This window comes from Anguilla anguilla, chromosome 9 (genome assembly GCF_013347855.1).
Source record: "Anguilla anguilla isolate fAngAng1 chromosome 9, fAngAng1.pri, whole genome shotgun sequence".
Classification (NCBI taxonomy): Eukaryota; Metazoa; Chordata; class Actinopteri; order Anguilliformes; family Anguillidae; genus Anguilla; species Anguilla anguilla.
In genome coordinates this window covers 39278605-39290641 of record NC_049209.1, presented here as the reverse complement: position 1 = coordinate 39290641, position 12037 = coordinate 39278605, and the positions used below count along the sequence as shown (strand labels likewise).

Below are 12037 nucleotides of genomic sequence, written 5' to 3'. Positions count from 1 at the left end.
ACTGTTAAATTCAACAAGTAAACTGTAATTGTACATTAAAATGCAAAAATACACAATGTTACGGTTGTACCATATAGAAGTTTTGTTAATTATTTTCACTTAGATTCAACAAAACATGCAATTTGACCATATGAATGATTTAAGTATACCTTGGCTAACTGTTTTAAAAAAATTTTCCCACATTGGATATGATAAAAGGATATGTTCAGCTTTGATGACATTGATGTTAAACAAAAATCGGTGAAGTTTCAGATAATTGACTTTTTGAATTAAATTGAATAGTCAGGTCCATAAATATTTGGACATTGACAAAGGTATTGTTATTTTAGCTGTCTACCACAGCATATTGGAGTTGAAATTAAATAATGAATATGAGCTCAAAGTGCAGACCTTCAGTTTTAATTTGAAGGTATTTACATCCAAATCAGGTGAACGGTGTAGGAATTACAGCACTTTTTTATATGTGGGCCCCCCTTTTTATTGGCTGCTCAGCTGTTCCATGGCCAGGTGTGTGTTATTCCCTCATTAGTTCATTTACAAGTAAGCAGATAAAAGGTCTAGAATTGATTTCAAGTGTGGCATTTGCATTTGGAATCTGTTGCTGTTAACCCTCAATATGAAGTCCAAAGAGCTGTCACTGTCAGTGAAGCAAGCCATCATTAGGCTGAAAAAAAAATAAAACCCATCAGAGAGATAGCAAAAACATTAGGTGTGGCCAAATCTGTGGTGGATGACAAAAATACTTTCCCTGGTAAAGAAAAACCCCTTCACAACAGTTGGCCAGATAAAGAACACCCTCCAGGAGGCAGGCGTATCTGTGTCAAAGTCAACAATCAAGAGATGACTTCACCAGAGTAAATACAGAGGGTTTACCACAAGATGTAAACCATTGGTAAGCCTCAAAAACAGGAAGACCAGATTAGAGTTTGCCAAAAAAACATCTAAAAAAAGCCTGTACAGTTCTGGAACAACATCCTATGGACAGATGAGACAAAGGTCAACTTGTACCAGAATGATGGGAAGAGAAGAGTATGGAGAAGGGAAGGAACTGCTCATTATCCAAAGCATACCACCTCATCTGTAAATGGTGGAGGTAGTGTTATGGCGTGGGCATGTATGGATGCCACTGGAACTGGTTCCCTTGTGTTTATTGATGATGTGACTGCTGACAAAAGCAGCAGGATGAATTCTGAAGTGTATAGGGCTATATTATCTGCTCAGATCCAGCAAAATGCCTCAAAACTCAAAAATGCCTTGGCGCTTCACAGTGCAGATGGACAATGACCCGAAGCATACTGCGAAAGCAACCCAAGACTTTTTAAGGCAAAGAAGTGGAATGTTCTGCAATGGCCAAGTCAATCACCTGACCTTAATTCAACTGAGCATGCATTTCACTTGCTGAAGGCAAAACTGAAGGCAAAATGCCACAAGAACAAGCAGGGACTGAAGATAGCTGCAGTAGAGGCCTGGCAGAGTATCACCAGGGAAGAAACCCAGTGTCTGGTGATGTCTATGGGTTCAGGCAGTCATTGACTGCAAAGGACTTGCAACCACATATTAAAAATGACAATTTAATTTATGATTATGTTAGTTTGTCCAATTACTTTTGAGCCCCTAAAATTGGGGGGGGGGGGGGGGGGGGGGGGCGGCTATGTATAGAAATGGTTGTAATTCCTACATTGTTCATACAATATTTTTGACTAAACCCTTAAATTAAAGCTGAAAGCCTACACTTAGATCACACCTTGATTGTTTCATTTCAAATACATTCTGGTGGTGTACAGAGCCAAAATGTTGAAAATTGTGTCACTGTCCAAATACTTATGAATCTGACTGTATATCATACAATACCGCCCACAAGCTATCAGCAAATATTTATGTTTGTATAGACATTCATACCATGGAGTGCCAGCTAATATAATGGGCTAGTGTAGAACTGAAACAAGCTATCAACCTAGTCCTTTCACCTGTGTAGGAGCCATTTGTTTATGTTGGTTTATAATAAGAACCCCTAAAAGTATTATGAAGTTTATTTATTCTGTTCTACATTTAAGTTGAAATTATAATGGAATTTATCATGCGTTTGTTATTTATTGTTTAGTGTGCATTCATTATTGCATAAGTGTGTCCCTCTATAGGAGAAGCGGGAATAAATTCTATTTTAGATGGTGCGGTGACACGGGCCAGAGGGAGTAGACGGGTGCGAGCGGAAACAGTCATTGACCGTGTTTGCACAACCAAACTTGACCTGTGGAACCTGTGAAACTTTGGATGGACTTTAAGTTTATTTTTGCAGTTTTATTTTCATTTATTTTGTAAATAAATTCAACAAGAGGAACAACAATTATGCATTTTTATTTTCATTACAACAGGCGTCAGACAATTGCACCCAACTCCCAGTGAAGTGGATAGAGTTTAGGAAACAAAAGGACATAAAACTTAACCTGTTTTTCCCACTACAACCTGCTTTCAGTCATTTGTTACCAATCTCAAATTCTCAGACCAAACATGATGGTTAATGATGATGGTGATGATGAAAATGAATTAGTGATGAATGTGATGCGGAGACTGGGAGCACAGAGCCTTCATGAACACATACAAATTCAATTAAATTTATCTCAGGAACACAGAACAAGCTTCCATGACCACAGCTCTACTGCTGTTCCACAGTAGTCACAACACAGTCACGGCGGTGAGTGTGAATTACAGCAGTCCCCATTGTTCAAAAAATCTTTTCAATACCCACCCATCCGCCCTCCCCATGGGGGGAGCCATGGCAACTGGTATAAACTTGCAGCTTCCTTCCTAGGTTTGGTGTTACTGAAACTTGGGTGTCGCTTCAGCTATTCATTGCAGTATCAAAAATCTTGTAGTTTGTGTAATAGTTCCAGCTACATGGAGGACGATTCAGTATTACTGAAAAGCCAGGGAAAGACAGAGTTTCCAAAGTTCAGCTGCATCTGTGAGCTCTGCAATTGTGGGTGAGGATGACTGAGTTTTATTTAGACATATCAGTTAAAGGTCAATCAAGGCTGTAGGCAGCTATTTCACCATTTCAATAATGAAGATATCACACCTATATATATATTATATTACATTAGATTCATTTTATAGATATTCCTAACCGGAGTAACTTGTAATATTGTAGACATGTACTATCAAAAGCATGCAATTGGATCTTTCTTCCCCTTAAAAAATGAAGAAAATGCAAATTGACTTCAGGTTGCTATATAGAATTGGTGTAATGATTTTAAATACTGGATATTTTTGCAGAGGTCTCAAAACAGTATATCATATTTAAGGGGGTGATTTATTTTACAAAATAAATAGATCATATACAATACAAAATATAGTTAATTTACCTTATTGTGCTGTGACTAGCTCTGGATCAAGTACTGTATGTATTTCAAACTGTATGCATCTTTGTTAAAAATGTAACTTTTGGATGCTGGCAAATTCTGCTGGTGGTAAAATCCATGGAAGTTTTCAACAGAATGTATAACTAAGCAAAATGTCCAATCATATAAAAGAAAAATTCTATTCTGAATATTGGTGAAAGGTGTCTATGTCCTTTCAACTTTCCTTGACTTGAGTTGAAAGACTGAAAGCATTTCAGATAAAGGATTTGACCCAGGTCTGGTTGTGAATTATGGGCATTCATTAAAAATAATCTTGCTGACACTTAACAGGCGTCACAAACATCACAAGGGCTGCAGAAAGAGGAATGCAGAAACAAGGATTATCTGGGGTTCGGACAGCTGTCTGCTCAGCCATTACACAGCCACCTTCACCTGGCCCCATAGTAAGTCTCACACTGTACATTTAGCACATAGTGTTTACGCCCACCACTATTACTCACATACCCTCAGATTTCATTATTTGTTTGAATGGCAGGCATGCTATCCACTAAATCATACCTTGCATACCTGTCATCCTCATACAGCACTGAGAGTTGGACACTTTTTAGTTGTTGGTCCAGAGAGACCTTTAAAAGAGAGGAGAACATTAGTGTTAATCACGAGTAGGCACAGAAGGCCCATTTTTATCAGACATTCCTCTTGAATGAAAGTATAAATAAATAACAAATTTGCAATGGGCAGTGTATAACAGTGTATCACATTAACAACTAAATACATCATCCCCTCTGCATTAATGCCATGGATTCATGTTTACTGGTGAGGTTATTGGTGACTATTTTTATTTATCAACATGTCTCATTTGTCCGTATATTAATAAAATTAATGATATTGCTTCATTAGTTTCCAGAAGAGACAGCTGGACAAGATGATGTCTGTGTAGATAATATTTGCTCAGCATATAGTGGCTTGCAGACTACAGTCTACAGTTATGTTTACAAAGTAATATTTGTAAGGGTCATACTGAGCATTAGCAATTAGCTCATTTTCATTATGAGAAGTTATGATTCTGCTAATATTTGCGAGCTAACTCTGGCACTCACTACTGCACACAGAGAGAAAACGAAGCAGCAGGAGACCCCAGCTCTCACAGGTCCTGCTGGCACAGTCTCCAACCAATCAGCTGGGTGGTCAATACCTCTCCAATCCTACATTCAGGCAGACACCAAGGCTTGTGGCTAGAGTGAGTCCGTACTCAATCACAGACATGAATCTTGGTGTGTCCTTGCATCAAATAGTCCACCTAGCAAAATTAATTTTTGCAGAAGAGTGCATTTCAGGGATGCATCCAGGAGACTGTCAAATGGGGGGCAGAGAAGATGACATTCATTGATAACAAACCAATTCTGGGAGATGTTACATAGTTTGCAGGAGTATTTGAGCCAAGGCTTAAATCTGGAAATTGTAAGACTCATGTTTGTTCCAAGAATCATGTTTGTACATGATTTTTCCACTGTACGAAATACTCACTCTTCCCCTGCCTCTAACAGGGTTCCCCAAAGCTGTTACAAGCACCTTACCTTCAGAATTTGACTAGCCCTCCTGTACAGTCAGCTGTGCCAGACACCACCACCCTTCAGCAAACCTCTGACCAAGATGCAGTCAGACGTAAAGCCACCACCACAAGCTACCAGCAGCACAAGGGGGCAGCATACTCACACTCATTCCCCAGGCTGGGGGAGTTGCCTGCTGTTATAGGTGTGTCCAGTGATTTGTTGGTGAAATGCGTGCGTACCTTTCATGTAGCTGTAGTGCCATTTATTCTAAACAATACTGCCTCATAAAGTTGCTGATTAAAACCAATGTACATAGCTATTATAATCCGGAAGTGTACTTCCTAAAACAAATCCATTTCTTTCCTCCTTCAACACATGCAAGCTGTCTCCTATAGCGTAGCTGCTTATCTAAAAATGACAATGGCTACTGCAATTATTATACAATGTGAAAAAGTAACAAAATAAGACCTTAATAACATCACATGATCTCCCTGTTCTGTCCTCTAACACAGGCTCTGTACTCTACCCAGACCAGAGGGAGAAGATGGAAACAACAACCAATCGGGAGTTTGTCCCAAAAACAGGCGGCAGACCAGAGAGGAAACAGGTGGTACAGTGCAACCTAATGCTAGAAGGTCAGAAACTTTCACTGTATGGATAGAAGCATCTGTTTTCACTAAATAAGAAAATGTTTATGTGACTGTTAGTAACACATTCAAAATACTTTAACTCTGGATGCTGACCAAGTTTCTTGCAGATCTCTGAGAATTTTAAACAAAATCTGCTACTCACTAAAACTTATGATCAAAAAACAGATATAATAGCCTTGGAATATTGGTGACAATAGATTTTTCAAAGTTTTCAGACATCATCAGGAATTATACTGGGGTATAAAGGATGTAGGATTAAGAAGGATTACGAACAGTATTTGACCCAGGTATGCTAATGCTGTGTTAATTATGCTTCCACTGCAGGAGAGCGAAACTTGGCCACGACACACCGTCAGGAATTCAAGCCATATCCTCTAGAGGGTGCTCCTGTGGCAAGACAGCAATCAGCTCTTATGAAAGAGGAAGAGGTATCAAGCAAAGGGGTGCCAATGGAATCTGTCACGCGATATAGTCATGATTTCCCCTCACGCACCTGCCTGCCCAAACGGAGAAACCCTGTCCGACCCCACCCCGACAACCTCATGATCAATCCAGCACTGAGGCAAGAGCTGTGCAACATTTTCCCACCTTACTGGCCCTGTCCAGTAGCAACTGGTCACATTAGGTGGAATGCTGAATATTTTGAATATCACATTCTATTGTCGTGGTGTTGGTATGCTGACAATATAATTGCAGGCCTTTGAATAATGTGGCCCGAATTGACCTTGTACTGAATCTGGAGTAAAGTGTTTTCTGTATGTAGTGATAATGTTCATCACAGCAAACAGCCAGAATGCAGAACTAGCTACAGGCCTGGTACTGTTATATAAGTGTCTCAGGTGTAGGAGTGCCAGTCCATATCTTAACCTTATCCAGGATAAGATTAAAGGCAAAACTTTATGAGCACTCCTACACAGAGATTACAAGCCCAGAACTTTCCTTCATTATCATAGGGGTGATAACTCTATGTGTCTCCTACAGGACTGAATTTAGGACAGTCCAAATGGATACTTACCCTGGCTGGAACACCTTGGAACACCGCAGACCAGCCCCAGCCAAGCTCAGAGAGGAGCTCTCTGTTAGAAGCAGTGATCACCATTTCCAAGGGGATACTGTTACAAAGGTAATTTGTTATGCAACATTAATTGAAAGCATGTTGTAAACATATCTGTGTACACAGAATTTGTCTAGCAAAAAATAATTGCATTCAAGCATGCCCTTTACAGTAGTGGGTTCTTCAGACAACCATTCTGAAATGTACAAATTTAATTTTCAGGCATTTGAATACCATAGATGAGGAGTCCTAGGAGACTGTAGTCATCATGGGGTAGGGGTATGCATTACATGATAAAATAATAATAATGAAATAGTTGCCTGTTGAGAACAATTATTGAAATACTCAATCTAGGATAGCCGCATTGTTTTCTGACTTTGGCATGTTTCTGCATTAGTTATTAGGTCACTGGCTTTGAAAACCACAAAAACCTGGTCCTCCAGGACACAAGTTTAACTTCCCTGCCACAGACTTACTCCATACTTACTAAGAGATGGTGTTCATGGGAGTTGTTGTCTTTATAACTCACTCTGCTTTGTGTGGGCAGCTGGATTTCCAGCCCCTTCCTCTCCCCAGCTTTCGCCATAAGCCACAGCCCCTGATGCCTACACTGAAACCCCTGCAGGGGCTGTTTGATGACCGGACTGCCAACAAGGAGTTCTTCAAGGACTGGGGGGTCTGCAGGCGGGTTCGCCATGGTGACCGATATGATGGGTTGACCTATCTGAAGCCTACAGTGAGAAAACCCCACACTGAATATCAAATATATAACAACAGACAGTAGACAAAACAGCTTAATGCCGGGCTCACAAACTCAAGTCCTGGAGGTCTGCAGTGTCTGCTGGTTGTCCGTGCTTTCTGTGTGCAGTCCTCAAGGAATGGAATTTGAGATCCTAGCATTAGCTCTTATGACACTTCGATATTACTGACAAATTAAAAGAAAACAAAATCAGTTTTCCATAGATATTTCAACAACATTCAGAACACAAAATTCTTCAGACATATGATTGCATATTTTGGGTGGTAAGGGACCTGCAGTGGCATTGTGAAATTGTATTTATATTTAAGAAGTAAATGCGACATAAATCCAGGTCCTTCGAATAACACTGGGCAGCGAGACTAGTGGCACAGTCTGTTGGGCAGCTAACTTTTGCACTTTTAATCTGAAAACCCATGTACAATTGGGATACATCCCATACCATAGCACTTTTTGTGCTATAATCCCACCTCTGTAATAAAGCAAAAATATGAAAGCAGAGCAAACTCTTTACACTTCTGTTTTTAAGTAAATAAATAACACTGGACATTTTCTGTTTCCAGGGCAAGTTTGAGGGCGAAACAACAAACTCTCAGACATTCTTCCAGAAAAAAGTGGAGAGGGTGAGGAATTGTAAGCCTGAGCAGAGACTGGAAGAGGACCGGGGAGAGCATACCTTTGCCACAGAGCACAGAGAAGCCTACAGGTGACATGATCCTGAACTACATTCTGACAAAATTCTGCAGTCACCTGATCACTCCACTGTTTGTGTTTATTAAGCTGTTATTTTCTGCATCCCGCCATTTTCTAGGAGTTAATCATCATCAGTCTTAAAAAGGTTAAAATTTCTCAAACTATGATTTTAACTATAATTATAATTTTTCCAAATGGATTTTTTTTGTTTGTTTACATTTCCTCTCGCAAATGATGAATTGCTGTACCTTCCATTATGTTAATTTAATATATGTTCTTATTTAGAGCTACTTACAATGCTAGAGAACGTAAGTGCATTCACCTGAAGTATATGAGAAACAGTGACATAGACTTAACAACATGTTCGGACCAGAGTGGGAATAAGTCCAACATTACTAAAGCACCAAAGTAGGTAGTGATACCAATTTAGGGTCTACTCTTATGTAAATGAGATTGTGCACAAATACATGTGATTGATTGATTGATTGATGAGCTCTAACACAAAGTAACTTGTCACAGACTTCATTCGTACTGAAATTGCTCATCCAACACAGCTTCAATCCACCTTGCCCAGTACTGTAAGTAGCCCTTTTTTATCCTCTCTTCAGGCCACTCAGCCTCCCAGTTTGCCAGCTGCAGCTGTATCTGGAACAGAATCCACCTACCAGTCAGGGACAACCAAAGCCATCTGCTGTCGAGACCTAAGAACTACAAGCAACACCAGTGTCTTTTATCTTCAGTTTTCTCAGGGCCAGATTGAATAAGAAAACAATTGCTGCGCAAAACCGTTCACTGTATTGTGCTGTGTTAGGTGTGTTGCGGCCAGAGATACCGACACATTAATGACCAGTTAACAAAGAATGTTTCTATTTACGCAGTTAAATAAACGCCCTCATTTGCAATTTTGCGGTAGGAGACACCCATAAAAAGGGTCAGTAACAATATTGCATGCTTACACCTCCAGATTACAAGGCACTAAGAAATGAGTACGCAGCAACCAAGCACGTTGAAGCAAGGAAAAGAAAACTTAAATTTACACATCAGAAAATTTTGGTAATGGTCAACGAGGCAGCAAGAGCTTCACACCATATTACAGCATAGGAATACACCCCAGGAGAAGATGAGGAGGACAAAAATTTACAAAATTAATCCTTTCGGTACAATAAAATGAACAGTAGGGGATGTAAAAAAAAAAGATGATATTAGGCAGTCTTACAAAAAAAATCCCTAAGAGGGCAAAAGTGGATAGCTAGCTATATTACATCTTGGTAGCTGTACATATACAAAAATGCATTTATGGGTAAATTTGTTTATTATTTAATCTGAATTATGCACATAGTAAAGTTAGGCATTCGTGGAATATGAATACGTAAAGTTATTGTATCCAGTTGTGTGGGAATGGAGTCACTTGAAGTCGGTCAATGTCTCGTTAGCCGCCGGTGTGGCATGAACATCAAACTAATGTAACCAAACTAGGTTACATTGGTTTGGTGGCCTAGCCTCTTTAAGGTCTAGCTGCAGCAGATTTGAATGACACTTTCATCAAAATCAGCAACTTATTACCCAAAATTTGAGAGCTTACGCACACTAGACACTGGACTAGCATACGTTAACATGGTGCACAAATAAAGTGTAAATTCAATATAGTCTCAACTACTGAGGCTGAAAATATGTCTATGAAAATAGTCATTTGATGCAAGGACGAAAACCTTACCTGTGTAGATGTTTAAAAGTTTTACTCTTTAGATTTTTGAGAAAAAAAGGATATATATATGGCGGCTATTCATTCTCTGCCTCTGGAGTTAAGTGCAAGTTTTGTGGGTGACATCACGAGGGCAAAATAACAGGAATACTGTATTACGTTTAGGAGGAGGAAATTACAGTAAGGTAGGCTACAGTAGAACTTAGTGCTATAAAATATTCCCACCTGTCTAGAATTTCCACAGAATGCCATGCAAATTACTGTAACATACTATAACCAACAAATATAGAATTGTACAGTAGATTTTACAGTATTGTACAGTAAAAACTACAACATTCTTCTGTATCGTGCCTATATCCTGGTGCTTTTCAGTTTTGAATCTTCCCCTGCTTCTAAACTGGTAAATTTACCTTCATACTTAATAATAAACTTTAATTCAACCAATAAACCTTACACCTCTTCATGAGGCTAGAAATGTAAAAGATACTACGTTAGAGTTAATTTAAGATTTAGCTGTGTGTATTGATATGGCTGTGTAGAAATTATAAGACCTTTGTTTTAAAACGAATAAAAATTCCTGTGGTATCAAACATGATATCAAATTGGGTATTGAAACAATTATGTACCAACATTTGCAAATAAAACTTTCACAAAAAAATTTGAAAGAAGCTAAAGTTTGAAGTGAAATATAAACCTACATATTTGATTTGAAAGTGCCTGTGAATGTAGTTTTAAAGGTTCACCTTATTGATACACAGAATTGAAGAGATCATGGTGCTTGTGGTGGCTTTCTGAACACTGGGAAGCTTCAGGACCAGGAACATATTCAGACTGCAATGATATAGTCTTATAAAGAGATGAGTGAACTATTTGGAGAATGGGTTTTTTGTATACAAAAACCACACATATAATACAGATACACACAAATCATCTATAAAAAGGCTGTCATTCGTACACAGATCACCCAATATGGATGCAGATACCCTCCAATTAAAGCTGACAGTCTTTGCTCTCATGTTTTGACCTCATGTTTATTGCCGGAGGACAGCGCGAAAACAACAAAAACTGTGTCACTGTCCAAATACATCACACTATTCAATTCAATTGAATTTTATTTGTATTACGCTTTTTACAGAGATCTCACAAAGACGCTTTACAGAGAAAAGATTTTTGAATGTCAAGTACATTCAAACATCTTTTCATAGGTCTTTATAGTCAACATAAAACATTATGTCAGATAATTCCCCTTAGACTGCACCCTTACCATGGCCCTGGTTGTTTGACTTTGACAGTATAAGAATAGTAAAATGACTTTATTCTTGAATTATATTAGCTTACTGTGGCAGGGCTGGGTTTGCTGGAGGAATTCAGCGCAATTAGAAGACCACGCCTACTGGTTAAGTGGGCACACATCTGGATGTTCTTACGAATCAGTCCAGGATTTAAAAGTGTGCCTCTTTCCACAGTAGGCATCGGAGACTGGGATCCCCCACAATAGCTAGAGAGAGCAAGTACAGATGAAAAAAAGGCTGAAAAGCACTCGTACGATTTCATTTTGTCATGTAACAGGTAGGGAGGACCCAAACGCAGAGGGGAAAAAAAACACAAACTCAAAAAGGGAAAATTAACAAAGACTTTACTTACACGACAGGGGACAAAAAAAAACAGGAAACCAAAAGGCCACGCAGGGCACTTCCAAAAAACACAAAACAGAAAACTCAAAATTCAAAACACACACAGAGCAGAACACAGGTAGGACAGAAACCAGGCAGGAACTAACAGGCAGAAACTAACAGGCGGAAACACACAGGCGGAAACACAGTCACACACACAAGCAGGTCAAAACACAGGCAGGCAGATACATGTAAGTCAGAAACAAACACAAGGAACCAGCACCCGAGTCAAGGGGACAAAGAACTTAAATAGACAGGGGGTAACAAGACACAGGTGAACTCAAAAAACAATCAAACCAGAAAAGGAGGGGATAACAAGACACAGGTGGGAACAATGATAGAATAACGAGACAACAATAATACAATTAACAGGGGGGAGCAGGACACAAAACAGAAGTGCCGCCATCTGGCGGCCCAACAAGGGAAACACAGACAGGAAAACACAGAACCATGACACATTTATTTTGTCTTTGTTATTTTAGCTTATTGTTTTTGCCCAGATCCTGTGAGGGTGACGTTTATGTTTGCTGTTGATTATGCTCTCTCTTGCTACTCCCAATAAAACGCCGGAGATATCCAGAGCTTCCACACCTCCC

General features: G+C 39.3%; 1 protein-coding gene across 1 annotated transcript; it reads left to right on the top strand.

Moving 5' to 3' along the window:
• The first annotated feature begins 2779 nt into the window (after positions 1 to 2779).
• si:dkeyp-69c1.9 lies at positions 2780 to 10773 on the top strand. Its single transcript, XM_035433092.1, has 10 exons — positions 2780 to 2981; positions 3690 to 3802; positions 4472 to 4599; positions 4907 to 5114; positions 5425 to 5547; positions 5887 to 6124; positions 6544 to 6685; positions 7164 to 7352; positions 7937 to 8079; positions 8675 to 10773. The coding sequence occupies exons 1-10, from the start codon at positions 2896 to 2898 to the stop codon at positions 8769 to 8771; spliced, it is 1467 nt and encodes a 488-aa protein (XP_035288983.1). The 5' UTR covers positions 2780 to 2895; the 3' UTR covers positions 8772 to 10773.
• Positions 10774 to 12037: the final 1264 nt, after the last annotated feature.

Coding starts and splice junctions, on each gene's coding strand:
- si:dkeyp-69c1.9 (XM_035433092.1), top strand. CDS start 2,896: ATGGAGGACGATTCAGTATTACTGAAAAGCCAGGGAAAGACAGAGTTT. Junction 4,600..4,906: donor CACCAAGGCTTGTGGCTAGA/GTGAGTCCGTAC, acceptor TGCCTCTAACAG/GGTTCCCCAAAGCTGTTACA. Junction 7,353..7,936: donor TGACCTATCTGAAGCCTACA/GTGAGAAAACCC, acceptor TTCTGTTTCCAG/GGCAAGTTTGAGGGCGAAAC.